This window comes from Papio anubis, chromosome 11 (genome assembly GCF_008728515.1).
Source record: "Papio anubis isolate 15944 chromosome 11, Panubis1.0, whole genome shotgun sequence".
Taxonomy (NCBI): domain Eukaryota; kingdom Metazoa; phylum Chordata; class Mammalia; order Primates; family Cercopithecidae; genus Papio; species Papio anubis.
In genome coordinates this window covers 26,650,161-26,662,391 of record NC_044986.1, presented here as the reverse complement: position 1 = coordinate 26,662,391, position 12,231 = coordinate 26,650,161, and the positions used below count along the sequence as shown (strand labels likewise).

Sequence of the window (12,231 nt, the reverse complement as noted above, 5' to 3'; positions counted from 1 at the left end):
GGAGATACAATATTGAATATGACATACATGGTCCCTGCTCTCATAAAACTTACAGACTGGTGGGGAGAAACGGTTGTGATCGAATAATTATGTAAATAGAAAGTATAATTTCAAACAGAGAAGAACGTGATAAAAAAAAAAAAAACTTGGTTGTATAAAAGCAATCAAAATAAAAAACTCATTTAGATTCAGAGTTTACGAAAGGCTTTTCTAAGAAATAGGCGAGTAACCTGAGGTGTGAACCATCCACAGTAATCAATTATGCTTGATTGGTCAGGGTACGGGCAAGAGAGCAGGATATTCCAGATAGAGAAAACAGCAAGTATCAAGGCTTTATGGCAAGACACATACCCCTGTATGTTCCAAGAATTGAAAACACGCCTAAAGGCCTGCAGACAAGGAGCGAGGAAAGGGCAGAGTAAAATTAGGCTAAGGGAATGGGCAGGCACAGGTTATGTTGGAGCTATAGGTCAAGATGAGAATTTAGCTCTGTATGATCAAAGCAATGGGAAGTCAGCAAGACCTTTTTTTTTTTTTTTTTTTGAGATGGAGTCTTGCTCTGTCGCCAAGCTGGAGTGCAGTGGCGCAATCTCAGCTCACTGCACACTGCAACCTCCGCCCCCCGCGTTCGCGTGAGTCTCCTGCCTCCGCCTCCCAAGTAGCTGGGACAACAGGCGTGTACCACCACAGCCAGCTAATTTTTTGTATTTTTAGTAGAGATGGGGTCTCATCATGTTGGCCAGGATGGTCTCTATCTCTAGTAAGCAAGACTTTTAAACAATGATGCATTTACTTTTGCATTAATAAAATATTGGTCTCTGTTATGTAGTAAGAACTGGACCTTGGAGTCCAAGATAACATCATCTGCTCCAGGGAAACGGAGAGGTCACCACCAGAGTGAGCCCACTGAGGAGGTGGGAAAGCCGCTCTGACCTGCTGAGCTCATTCTGTGTCAGGCACAGTGCTGGGCATGTCACACATGGCAGCTTTGCCTGAGTTACACAGGAGGACGGTCAGCCTTAACCCCTGACCTGTGCCCCTACTGGCGCTGTCAAAAAATATATTCACTCCCCCCAAAAAGGTAAACAAAACCGTTAGAGATGAGAAATCTCATGGAACATGCACAGTAATAAAAAAAAAAATGTGTGGTTTCTGGGGAGTTTGGGTTGTAGGGGTGACCTGCTTTGTTTGGCTGTACGCTGGTAAAGTGCAGGATCTTCTGCCTTTGTGTTCAGAAGAGCTAAGGACTGGTAGACAGGCACAAATGGCAGTGATTAGGGTGCTTTTGAATTGTGAGGGATATTTTAGAAACTGGGAATGTCTTGGAAATGAGATGATCCCTCTTTGGGCCAGCGCTGGGCAGCCTACACCAGCCTCATTGCTCTGTGGTAACTGTGGATAGTCCATTCTCCTCCTCTCCTCTACATCTGAGACCTCTTTCTTTCTCCCTATCTTTTCTTCCCCCACCCTCTTCTATCTACAGTTTCTCCCTTTTCTCATTTTCTTTTACCCCTCTCACCTGGAGTGCTCTATCCTAGGTCCAGCGGTACCCTCTCAAATGCTTAGCCCTTCTGAGGATCCTCCGTGCCAGAGAAGGGGAAGGAAACATTCATCACTGGTGTTAGTAGGTCAGGCACTGTGTGAAGTATTTTATGTGCATGGATTTCTCGAATTCTCACCTGGATGGGCTTTGTGAGATAGACATCACTGTCCTCTACTTATTTACCATAGGAGCTTACGTTTATTATTACTTAAGCTTTCTATGCCTTTGTTTCTTCATATGTGAAATGAAGAAAACAACCTACAACATTGTCATGAGGCCAAGAGGTGTAGTCCTGTCCTTCACTGCAGCATAAGCACCCGGAGGTGATGAGAACTACTGACGGGTGAGCAATTCACTCAACTGACTCTCCTCCTGCTGCCTCTGATAGGGACACACAGAAAAATTCTCTCTCTCTCTCTTTTTCAAAATTCTTTCCAAGTGTTTTGTGAATCTCCGAACAAGACAGTGAGGGATGGCCTGGATGGTATCTGACAAAATAAGGAGACTGAAGAAACAATTCAACACAAAACAGTAGCAGCAGCAACAACAACAAAACACTTTAGGAATCAAGAGTTTGGAGGTATTCTCTTTACCTGGAAAGACACTTTGATTGGATGAGAGGGCTGTGCTGGTGTCACCACTATCCAAATATACATATTTCTGGATAATGTATATATTTATAAATATATACGAAAATATATATTTATGAAAAACTATTAAGACTATTTTGCATTACTGAAGACAGGAGATGTCTTCATGCCCAAATCACATGATTATTGCCACTGTGCCACTGTACCTACCTACCTATCCTTAGCTCTTCTAAACAAAAGATACCTGCACTTTACTAGCTTAGAGTCAAAAGAAGCAGGTCACCCCTGCAACCCCAAATCCCCAGAAACCACACATCCACTATTACTCTGCATACACCATGAGATTATCACACAGACTCAGTTCATGACAGAGTCATAGAACTAATATGACTAAGAATATTGTGGCAAAGTTGATTTACTTACGACCATCCACAGTTCTGGCCTCAAGATGCACAAGGTCTGGTTCTTTATTTGACCCCATCACAGACCTAAAAAATGGGGAAACATGAAAAGAAACATCCATATTAACGACTTCACATGTGCCTTAGAGGAACTCGGCAGAGCCCCAGACTACTAATATCCACAGGCATCTAAACCCACAATCTTTAGAATATATCTACTCAATTTATTTATACAGCCTGACAGTAAAATTTCCACTTAAAATAAAAATGATAATGAAAACTTCACTTGATGAAAGGCAGGCTGCATTCTAGCAAGGATGTTGTGTGTTATTAGCTGAGACTTGCATACAGGTCCTACACATGCTGCATGTGTACTCTAGCAGCAACCCCAGTGACAGTGTATTAAACTTTCAAACCTTATGAGGCAGATGCCAGGCATGGTGCTTCAGCTGGGTGACTTGAACAGTGATTTCCATAGTACACTGATCTAATTAATTTTTTCACTGAAATTTGCCAAACCACCTACTACTGCCCTGTGAACAAACCCTGTGACGCAACCCATGCAGCAGCAGTTACAGCAGTGATGATTCTCTGTATTGTCGAACCCGTGTGAAGAGAAATAGATGCACTTCACTTTCTGAAACGTGCCTGAAACTGTACGTGTAAGCAAAATAAAAGCTTATTTAAAATGCCCTGGAGACACATATTATTTTGTGTAATCTTGCAGTAAGCTATATTAAATAGAAAATAATTATTATTCTGTAACATAAATAATATGGGCAATCACGCTTTATCTCTACGATTTTTATACAATGAGATTAATTAGACTTGGGAACATCTGCACTTTAAAAAAAAAAAAATCAGGCTTTGCAGAACTTTAATTCATTCCATTTCGACACAGAAAACAGCAAAATGCCTCCAAACTGGTCCCCAGCCACTCAGCCCAGCCACTCAATCAAGGCTAAAAAATGCAAATGTTAAAACTACTTATCCAGGGCCGGGCCAAGCGTGGTGACTCACGCCTATGATCCCAGCACTTTGGGAGGCCGTGGCGGGTGGATCACGAGGTCAGGTGATCGAGACCATCCTGGCTAACATGGGGAAATCCCATCTCTACTAAAAATACAAACAATTAGCCAGGTGTAGTGGCGGGCGCCTGTAGTCCCAGCTACCCTGGAGGCTGAGGCAGGAGAATGGCGTGAACCCAGGAGGCGGAGCTTGCAGTGAGCCGAGATCGCACCATTGCACTCCAGCCTGGGCGACCGAGTGAGACTCCGTCTCCAAAACAAAACAAAACAAAAGTACTTATCCCTCCAGAGCTTAGTGTGGTATCCATGACCCTACACCGACTGGGTCCATCTCACTTTTGCTGCCTTATCTCCTGCCACACTGAAAGATGTTGCCATTGCCTGAAAGTGCCACATTCAATTCCTCCCCCCAACCCCGTGAGCCTCTGTAAGCTTCTGCCTTCAGCTTAAGATGCTCTTCTCCAGCTTCACCTAACCCCTGAATCGTAGTTTAAGACACAACTGAAAATTCACTTGCTCTGTTAAATATGCCTCATTTACAACAGGGAAAGCCTTTTCCTCCTGTCAGCAAGTGCTTGTTATAAATCCTGTAAGATCTTTATCAGAGTTTGTTATAAAGAATTATTTTTGTGTTTTTCCAATGTGAAGGCATCCCCTTCCCCCAAGAGAGACACACAAACACCCAAATACAAAAGAACACACACAGAGATACTCAATGAAGCTACTGGAAGGTCTTCTCTTTACACACTTTCTATTCATAGTATAGTTCCTGGTCTATAACAGACAGTCAAATGTGAAATGAAAGAAGGAAGGAATGAAGGAAAGACTAAAGAAATGGAAAGAAGTTAGGAGGAAAGGCAGGAAGGACAAGAGGGAGGAGACAAAGAGAAAGATAGCAAAGGAGCTATAAAGGTCTGTGGGTTTTCTGAAGTAAGTACATTAATCATTGTCCTAAGGGCATTCCCAGAAGTCTACTTATTTAAACTCATTTTCCCAACTCAAAGAATCTGAGGGCTACCTGGCTTAATCACTCTTCATCTGTAGTAAAGAAGTCTCCTTAAGGCCCTGTTATTGCTGTTAATAAGTTTTCTCTGATTGATACATGGCCTGAAATTCAGAGCCTATGCTTGAAACATTAAATCCTACTTTCTTCTTCCACTAGGAAGCAGATAGTTCCTAAAAAGGGTTTCATAACTTCCCTCATATAGACGTGGGATGTGCATTTGGACATTTTAATCAATAGAATCTGCTTGAATCCAGGCAGAAAGTGACCCTTTCATCAGCATTTCAGTTAAGTACTGCAGCGACTACTAGGCTTTGGGTGGTGACTCTCCCCACACTGAAGCATTAACTGGATCCACAGGTGACCTCTTCTGACAAGACCAGTCATGAGCATTAAAAAAGAAAATGAGTTGCTTGACAAGCCTAAATCCAGAAAGCTCAGCAGTTAACTGTTTTATTTCAAAATGGGCCATTACATGTTGTTCAACTGTCCACCTTGTTGTAAGTTTCATCCTTGAAATGACTACCACCATTTATTCCCAGGAGAAACCCAGCACCCCAGAAACACAGGGTTAAAACTAGCATGCAAACCTATCTGCTCGGCTTATGGCTAGTGTCAACGGGAGGCAAAATAATTACCCTGGATTCAGTGTAGCTTTCCACGTGCTTATGGCCTCAAATAAATAGTAGCAGTTTTTTTTTTTAAATCTTGTATTATCTTTAATGGCAAAGCTGTTGTTTCCAGTGACATCCCCTACTGCCTTATTAACAAACAAAAAAAGATGCAAGGTCAGGTGTGGTGGTTCATGCCTGTAATCCCAGCACCTTGTGAGTCTAAGGCAGGCGGATAATGAGTCAAGTGATTGAGACCATCCTGGCCAACATGGTGAAACCCCGTCTCTACTAAAAATACAGAAATTAGCTGGGTGTGGTGGTGGGTGCTTGTAGTTCCAGCTACTCGGGAGGCTAAGGCAGGAAAATCCCTTGAACCTGGGAGGCAGAGGTTGCAGTGAGCCAAGATCACACTACTGCACTCTAGCCTGGGCAACAAAGTGAGACTCATCTCAAAAAAAAAAAAAAAAAAAAAAAAAGAAAAGAAAAAAGAAAAAAGAGGCAAGAGCAAAACAGAGTTCTTTGTTCTCCCCAAATCTACTGTGGCTAACAAACCTCCTTATTCTGCCTACATGTTTTCTCATCTAAAGGAAAACAATTACAAACTACAAAACAAAACTTTACATATGAAAGTCAAACCACAGTGTTTCCAATAATTTTTATCTGATGATGTCCTCATTCCTAGACCTGTGGTCCAAGAGTATCTCTAGCAGTCACATATGATAAAGAATTATTGCTGCTTTTACTTTATGGCCCTAGTGAGTTCTTAATTGCTGAGGCCAATCAATGCTAAATGTCTGTGTAAGTGCTGATTTTAACAGTCCTGTCATTGACCAGATACCTTGGAAAAGCATATCATTGTAGTTAACCCAAATGATATTACTCTAGCCTACATATGCTCCTAAATTTTAGCTGGAGCTATGGAGTTAGGAGGTATTCTGTGTGTTTTGAGACCAACTACGGGTGTCATCATCATCCTCATCATTAAACATCACCATCATCATCATTATAATCATCAAAGAAAAACAGCATCAACATAGAATTTAATACAAAATGAACTCTTCATGTTCTTACTTGCAGAATGAGATCTTGAGAGTGATACTCAAGCATCTCTATCCAAAGACGTTGGCAAATCTGACTTCTAGTATTAAGCATAAGAGATTGGGCACCTTTGCTTTATGCCTCTAGGTTAGCCAGCACATATCACTGTCATAGTTCATAATGATTTGCTACATGTCTGCATAAATGACTCTCTTACTACACTGGACTCCCAAAGGCAAATGTTCTGTCTTTTATCACTGAACTCTCTATGCTTACCAAAGTACAGAGAAGCAAGTTTTCTCAGTAAATATAATACAACATTTTTGTACCAGTCAGTATTTACTAATGTCCAATATAGGATGTTATTCATTTCTGGGACTCAGAACCTCTCTATAAATATACAATAAAAATTTTGTCTAGGATATTTTAATTATAAAAAAAGGTAATAGGTAGATGTATCTTGTATACCTTTATATTGCCTTTATGTTGAACCAGGAAAATGAACTCCCTTCTTGAACTGAATTTTATGGAAGGGAAAGGGAGTCTTTCTGTGCACATCCTGGTGTCTGCCTGGGATCTCCTCTCATCCTTCTTCTGCCTTCATAACTCTTATTGCTGTGGCTCAGCTGCAGATGACTGAAGTTGAAAACAGGCTTCTCAGCAGGGGTGCCACTTAAGCCAAGTTGGTTATCCTTTCTGAGACTTTCAGAATGATGAACATACTTTTGCACAGAAAAAATTAGGCCATGTTACAATTGGTGAGTCATTTGTCAATCTCCTTTACTGACAGACTCAAACCTTTCTGTATCTCTGTGCTAGGCACCTGCACGCCACAGACAGATTATCAAAAAGCATTAACTGAATGGTTTTTGAGAAAAGAGAAGTGCACAAACCAGCCATATCAGCATGTATTAATTTATCTGTATATGTAACTTTCGTTAAGTTAGTTAACATCTGTGCTGTCACTTTTTTAGTCTTTAAAATAAGTTAACATAATTTTTCCTATATTTTTCCTATAATATACATCTTTAAGTACCTAGAAGATTACTGGCACACAGCTAGGGCTCAGGAAAAATAGTTTATTTATTTATTCTCTTTTTCCCCCTTTTTATTTCAAGAAATGGGTGGGGGAATATTAATACCTAAGAAATTAAAATTTATGTTGGTATTAAACAATTCTTGGCCAGGCGCAGTGGCTCACACCTGTAATCCGCGGATCACCTGAGGTCAGGAGTTTGAGACCAGATTGGCCAACATGGTGAAACCCTGTCTCTACTAAAAGTACAAAAATTAGCTGGTTGTGGTGGCGGGCGCCTGTAATCCCAGCTACTCAGGAGGCTGAAGCAGGAGAATCGCTTGAACCCAGGAGGTGGAGGTTGCAGTGAGCCGAGATCGTGCCACTGCACTCCAGCATGGGCAACAAGAGCAAGAGTCTGTCTCAAAAAAAAAAAAAATAAAAAAAAAAAAATTCTTGACATATCATGGATGTCTAACAGAAATGATTTATCAAAATTATTTATTGTCATAAGTCAATAGACAGAAAATGAGTCAGTGGTTCAGAGATCAATTATATGAATATATAAAATTTAATTATTCATTCATTTATTTAGTCAGTGAAACATTCCAAACCCCTACTATGGAATAAGAATGAGAGCTCCATAATTACTGCATTTAAGAGCTTTAGAACTACAGAAGAGGCAGTGACCCAATGAAGCAAGGGTTCTAACATTCAAGGTGCTATTTGAAGACACAGGAGGAATGATCTTTCACCTGCATATGGAAACCCAGAGGAAAAGCAAGGTCCAGGAACCCTTTGGAGTAAATGAATCAAATCTTCAAGTATATGCAGCAATAGGATCAATGGACAGAAGGGGTGAACAGCATTCTAATTACAGGAAAATAGCAGGTACTGGGGCCCTAGTTCAAAGAGAGGATGACCCATATAGGCATCTATTGTAAGTCAATAGGCTGGATCCAGTGTTCCCAAAGTAGGTTAGTAAAAGAAAACTGGAAAGATACCAGGGTTCCAATCAAAAAGCACCTTTTGCATAATGCTAAGGTTTTGTATTTGATCCTGAAAGCCATGAGATGGCACTAAAGAAAGGTAAGCATATACATTTATAAACAGGTGAAAAGAACTTCAGTCCTGGTCTACGTGTGGTCCTCGCTATTGAGGGAGTATGAGGTGAAGTTGCACAGTTCATCTAGCTGAGTTTTGTTGATGACAACAAGACAAAGCCCATTGAAGCCTCCTGCATCTATGCTTCCAGTATCTTCAGTAGGTGTTCACATTTAGGAGCTATTTTGAAACAAAGCCTAAAGATCACTGAAGACAAGAATATGAAGAAAAATAAATCACACCCTGAAATAGTATACCAGTGATGTGAGCAGTGCAACATCAGCCTTCTGAAATACAATCGGCCAAATGCAGCCTGTGTAGACATTTTCTACAGAGAAACTCAGAAATGTCACTAGTTTATCATTTGCCTGGCATTTTGTCCAAGTTTATACCAGCTTAATAGAGTGCCTAATAAATGCTGCAGAGCCACAAAATGTCCTGATGTAGATAACTGCTGAGCAAGTATTACAAAATAAATATCATGATATGATAGCACCTATTTATTCAGATTCAGAATTGCAGTTAATAGTATATGGGAAGGAACGAGGAGGGACCTGCAGAGGAACAGGAGCTGGAAGGATAGAGACCCCTGCCTTCCTCTTCATGTTCCCACAGCGCCTCTTCATAAACAAAGCCCATGAGGGCAAGAGGTCCTGTCTGCTACCAAAGTGCCTGGCAGGTATTGGCAGTGAGATACCTTGGTTTCCTCTCCTACAGTCAAGGGTTTCCCCATCACCTGCCACCATAATTAGCCCTCAGACAAACATCTTCAAGATAATCCTGGTTAAGGCCACAGCTTTTGTCTTTGAATACAGCATCTTAGCCTGCGGTCTCATCTGCTGTCCAACAAGGGCAAATGGGCCAGATAATCTACAAAGCAGCCTAAGGTGCCATTTAACCTCCCCCTTAAGCCAAAGAAACATGTCTGCTTTCTGCTTTTATTCCCCTGGCCCCCCCACACTGTCACATTGGTTCCCCAGAACCAAAGGTACCTACTAAAAATAACAAATACATAGATCAGTAAATAAACAGACAGATAAAAGTGATGCTTAATCTCTTCAATGCATCATGGCCTACTGAGAATCAGCATTGCCAGCATCCTGAAGCCCTCTATATGCTGCATTTTGTCATCTTTACTGCCCAAAGCAGAAGCCCAAGTGTTTATTTCTATGATGTCTGCAGCAAAGTGTGTGTGTGTGTGTGTGTGTGTGCATGTGAGTGTGTGTGTGTAGGTGTAGGGGAGCAAAGTGAGGCATGCAAGTCTGACCTGGAATGAAGAAATACATAAAGCTCAGGAGGGCAGTGAGGAGGTGAACATGTTTATTGAGCAAAGGGCTTGGTAAATAGGACTAAAAGTTTAAACAACAATGACTTTGCTTTTTCCATCAGTGTTTGCATTTTTGTGTTTCCTTCTTATTTCTCCACTTTTATGCTTCCCTCTCTTTGTTGTTTCTTAAAAAAAAAATATATATATATATATATATATTATATATATATATATATATTTTTTTTTTTTTTTTTAAAGAGGAGGATGGTGCAGGCATGGTGGCTTACACACTTTAGGAGGCCGAGGAAGGTGGATCACTTGAGGTTGGAAGTTTGAGATGAGCCTGGCCAACATGATGAAACTCCATCTCTACTAAAAATACAAAAATTAGCCAGGTATGGTGGCACATGTCTGTAATCCCAGCTACTCAGGAGGCTGAGGCAGGTGGATCGCTTGAACCCTGAACCCGGGAGGTGGAGGTTGCAGTGAGCTGAAATCATGCCACTGGACTCAAGAAAAAAAAAAGGATAAAAGTATGTGGGGGTCCAGAGAGGGACCATGCCCAGATCAGTGCTCCTGATCCCCACACAAAAATCACAATGCCAATGAGATACAGAGAAATGCATTTCAACTGATCAAAGAGCATGAGATTAAGGTAAAGGAAAAGCTTAAAATATTTTTAATAAGGTTTCTTTTTATCTTTTTAAACTTTAGTGGTATCATACCCTGCGTATTTTTAGCAACTTGTTAAATGTACTCAATAATATATCTTAGAGATGGTTCCACACCAGAACATAAAATTAATGAGATAAATCTCTATTTTATTGCAACCTATTAAATGAAAATATCCAATTCATTCAGTCATTGTCTATTGATGGACCCAAAGAAAAAATATACATAAATACGAAAAATAACTGGAGATACACATTAAAAATTCATAATTGTAGTCACTTTTGGTAGAGTTTGGGGGTTGTGGGTAATAGTCAAAGGGATCCTTATCCTTATCAGTAATTTAAGAATTTTTATAAGGAAGATGTATATATGCAATACTCTAATAATTAATACATCTGTACTATTAATAAAAAGAAAATATTCTCCATCTGGAAAATAAAGTCTAAGTGGGTAGTAAATGTGCACAAATCACAAAGGGAGAGAAAAAAGGATAAGTGGCATTTCCGTAGGGAGGAGACCTGGGATTTTCTTAAATCTTGAATACTTACAAGTCTGACACCATCTTAGTAAGAGGGCCAGGAAGGTGAAAGCCTGGAAGGGTTCTGGTCAGAGAAGCAGTGCTAAGGACCTCCTGGAGGGGCATGCTTGTGTTGACGTTAAATTCAGCAGAAGAAAGGAGGCTGGAGACCCTGCGTGGGGCCAGAGGGGCCACAGTAACAGAAGACAGGGAGAAGAGAGAACCTCTCCACTTCCCCTCTCTTTATCCATTTCTGTTAAGGACAAAGAACTTCAGACTACAGGGTAGAGCAAATATAAGTTTAAAGGAATTGATCAGTGCAGTGGCTCACACCTGTAATCCCTGTATTTTGGGAGGCTGAGATGGGAGGATTGCTTGAGTCCAGGAGTCTGAGACCAGCCTGGGCAACAAAACCAGACCCCATCTCTATTAAAAAGGTTTTAAAAGTCCGGGCACAGTGGCTCACGTCTGTAATCCCAGGATCTCACTATACTGCCTCAGCTGGTCTTGAACTCCTGGACTCAAGCAGTGCTTCCACTGTGGCCTCCCAAAGTACTGAGATTACAGGCGTGAGCTGCTGTGGCCAGTCAGGGACTGTTTTAAAAGGCAAGGTTAGTGGACTAGGTATTTGAACTATACACTCACTATGGATGACCAAAAAGGTTGGGTAAATATTTAAAGTAATAAGAGATCTACCAAGGAAATAAAAGAATTATGAGGCCAAAAACTGAGAGAAGATGGAAATTCAGAGAAGGAAGTCCAGAGTTTGGCCCACTTTTCCCCTGGGGAAAACTGCCATTATCTTGGCTACGCATGGTGGCTCACGCCTGTAATCCCAGCACTTTGGGAGTCCAGGGCAGGCGGATCACTTGAGGTCAGTCTGGCCAACATGGTGAAACCTCGTCTCACTAAAAATACAAAAGCTATCCTGGCATGGTGGCACATACCTGCAATCCCAGCTACTCGGGAGGCTGAGGAAGGAGAATCGCTTGAACCCGGGAGGCAGAGGCTGCAGCGAGCCAAGACTGCACTACTGCACTCCAGTGTGGGAGACAGAGAGACACTCTGTCTCAAAAAAAAAAAAAAAAAAAAAAAAAAGGAATTGAAAATTTAAACAAGGCCGGGCGCGGTGGCTCAAGCCTGTAATCCCAGCACTTTGGGAGGCCGAGGCGGGTGGATCATGAGGTCAGAAAACCGAGACCATCCTGGCTAAGACAGTGAAACCCCGTCTCTACTAAAAATACAAAAACAAAATTAGCCGGGCATAGTGTCGGGCGCCTGTAGTTCCAGCTACTCGGGAGGCTGAGGCAGGAGAATGGCGTCAACCCGGGAGGCGGAGCTTGCAGTGAGCCGTGATCGCGCCACTGAGCTCCAATTGGGCAACAGAGCCCGACTCCGTCTCAAAAATAAATAAATAAAAAGAAAATTTAAAACTGAGC

General features: G+C 41.4%; 1 protein-coding gene across 3 annotated transcripts in view; it reads right to left on the bottom strand.

The window, feature by feature from the left end:
- SORCS1 (sortilin related VPS10 domain containing receptor 1) overlaps nucleotides 1–12,231 on the bottom strand; it is a 594,356-nt gene that overhangs the window by 156,450 nt on the left and 425,675 nt on the right. For all 3 annotated transcript variants that reach the window (XM_009215327.3, XM_003904235.4, XM_009215326.3), the window contains exon 6: nucleotides 2,557–2,621. In XM_009215327.3, the coding sequence (XP_009213591.2) occupies nucleotides 2,557–2,621 (65 nt within the window). The remainder of the gene's footprint in view (nucleotides 1–2,556; nucleotides 2,622–12,231) is intronic.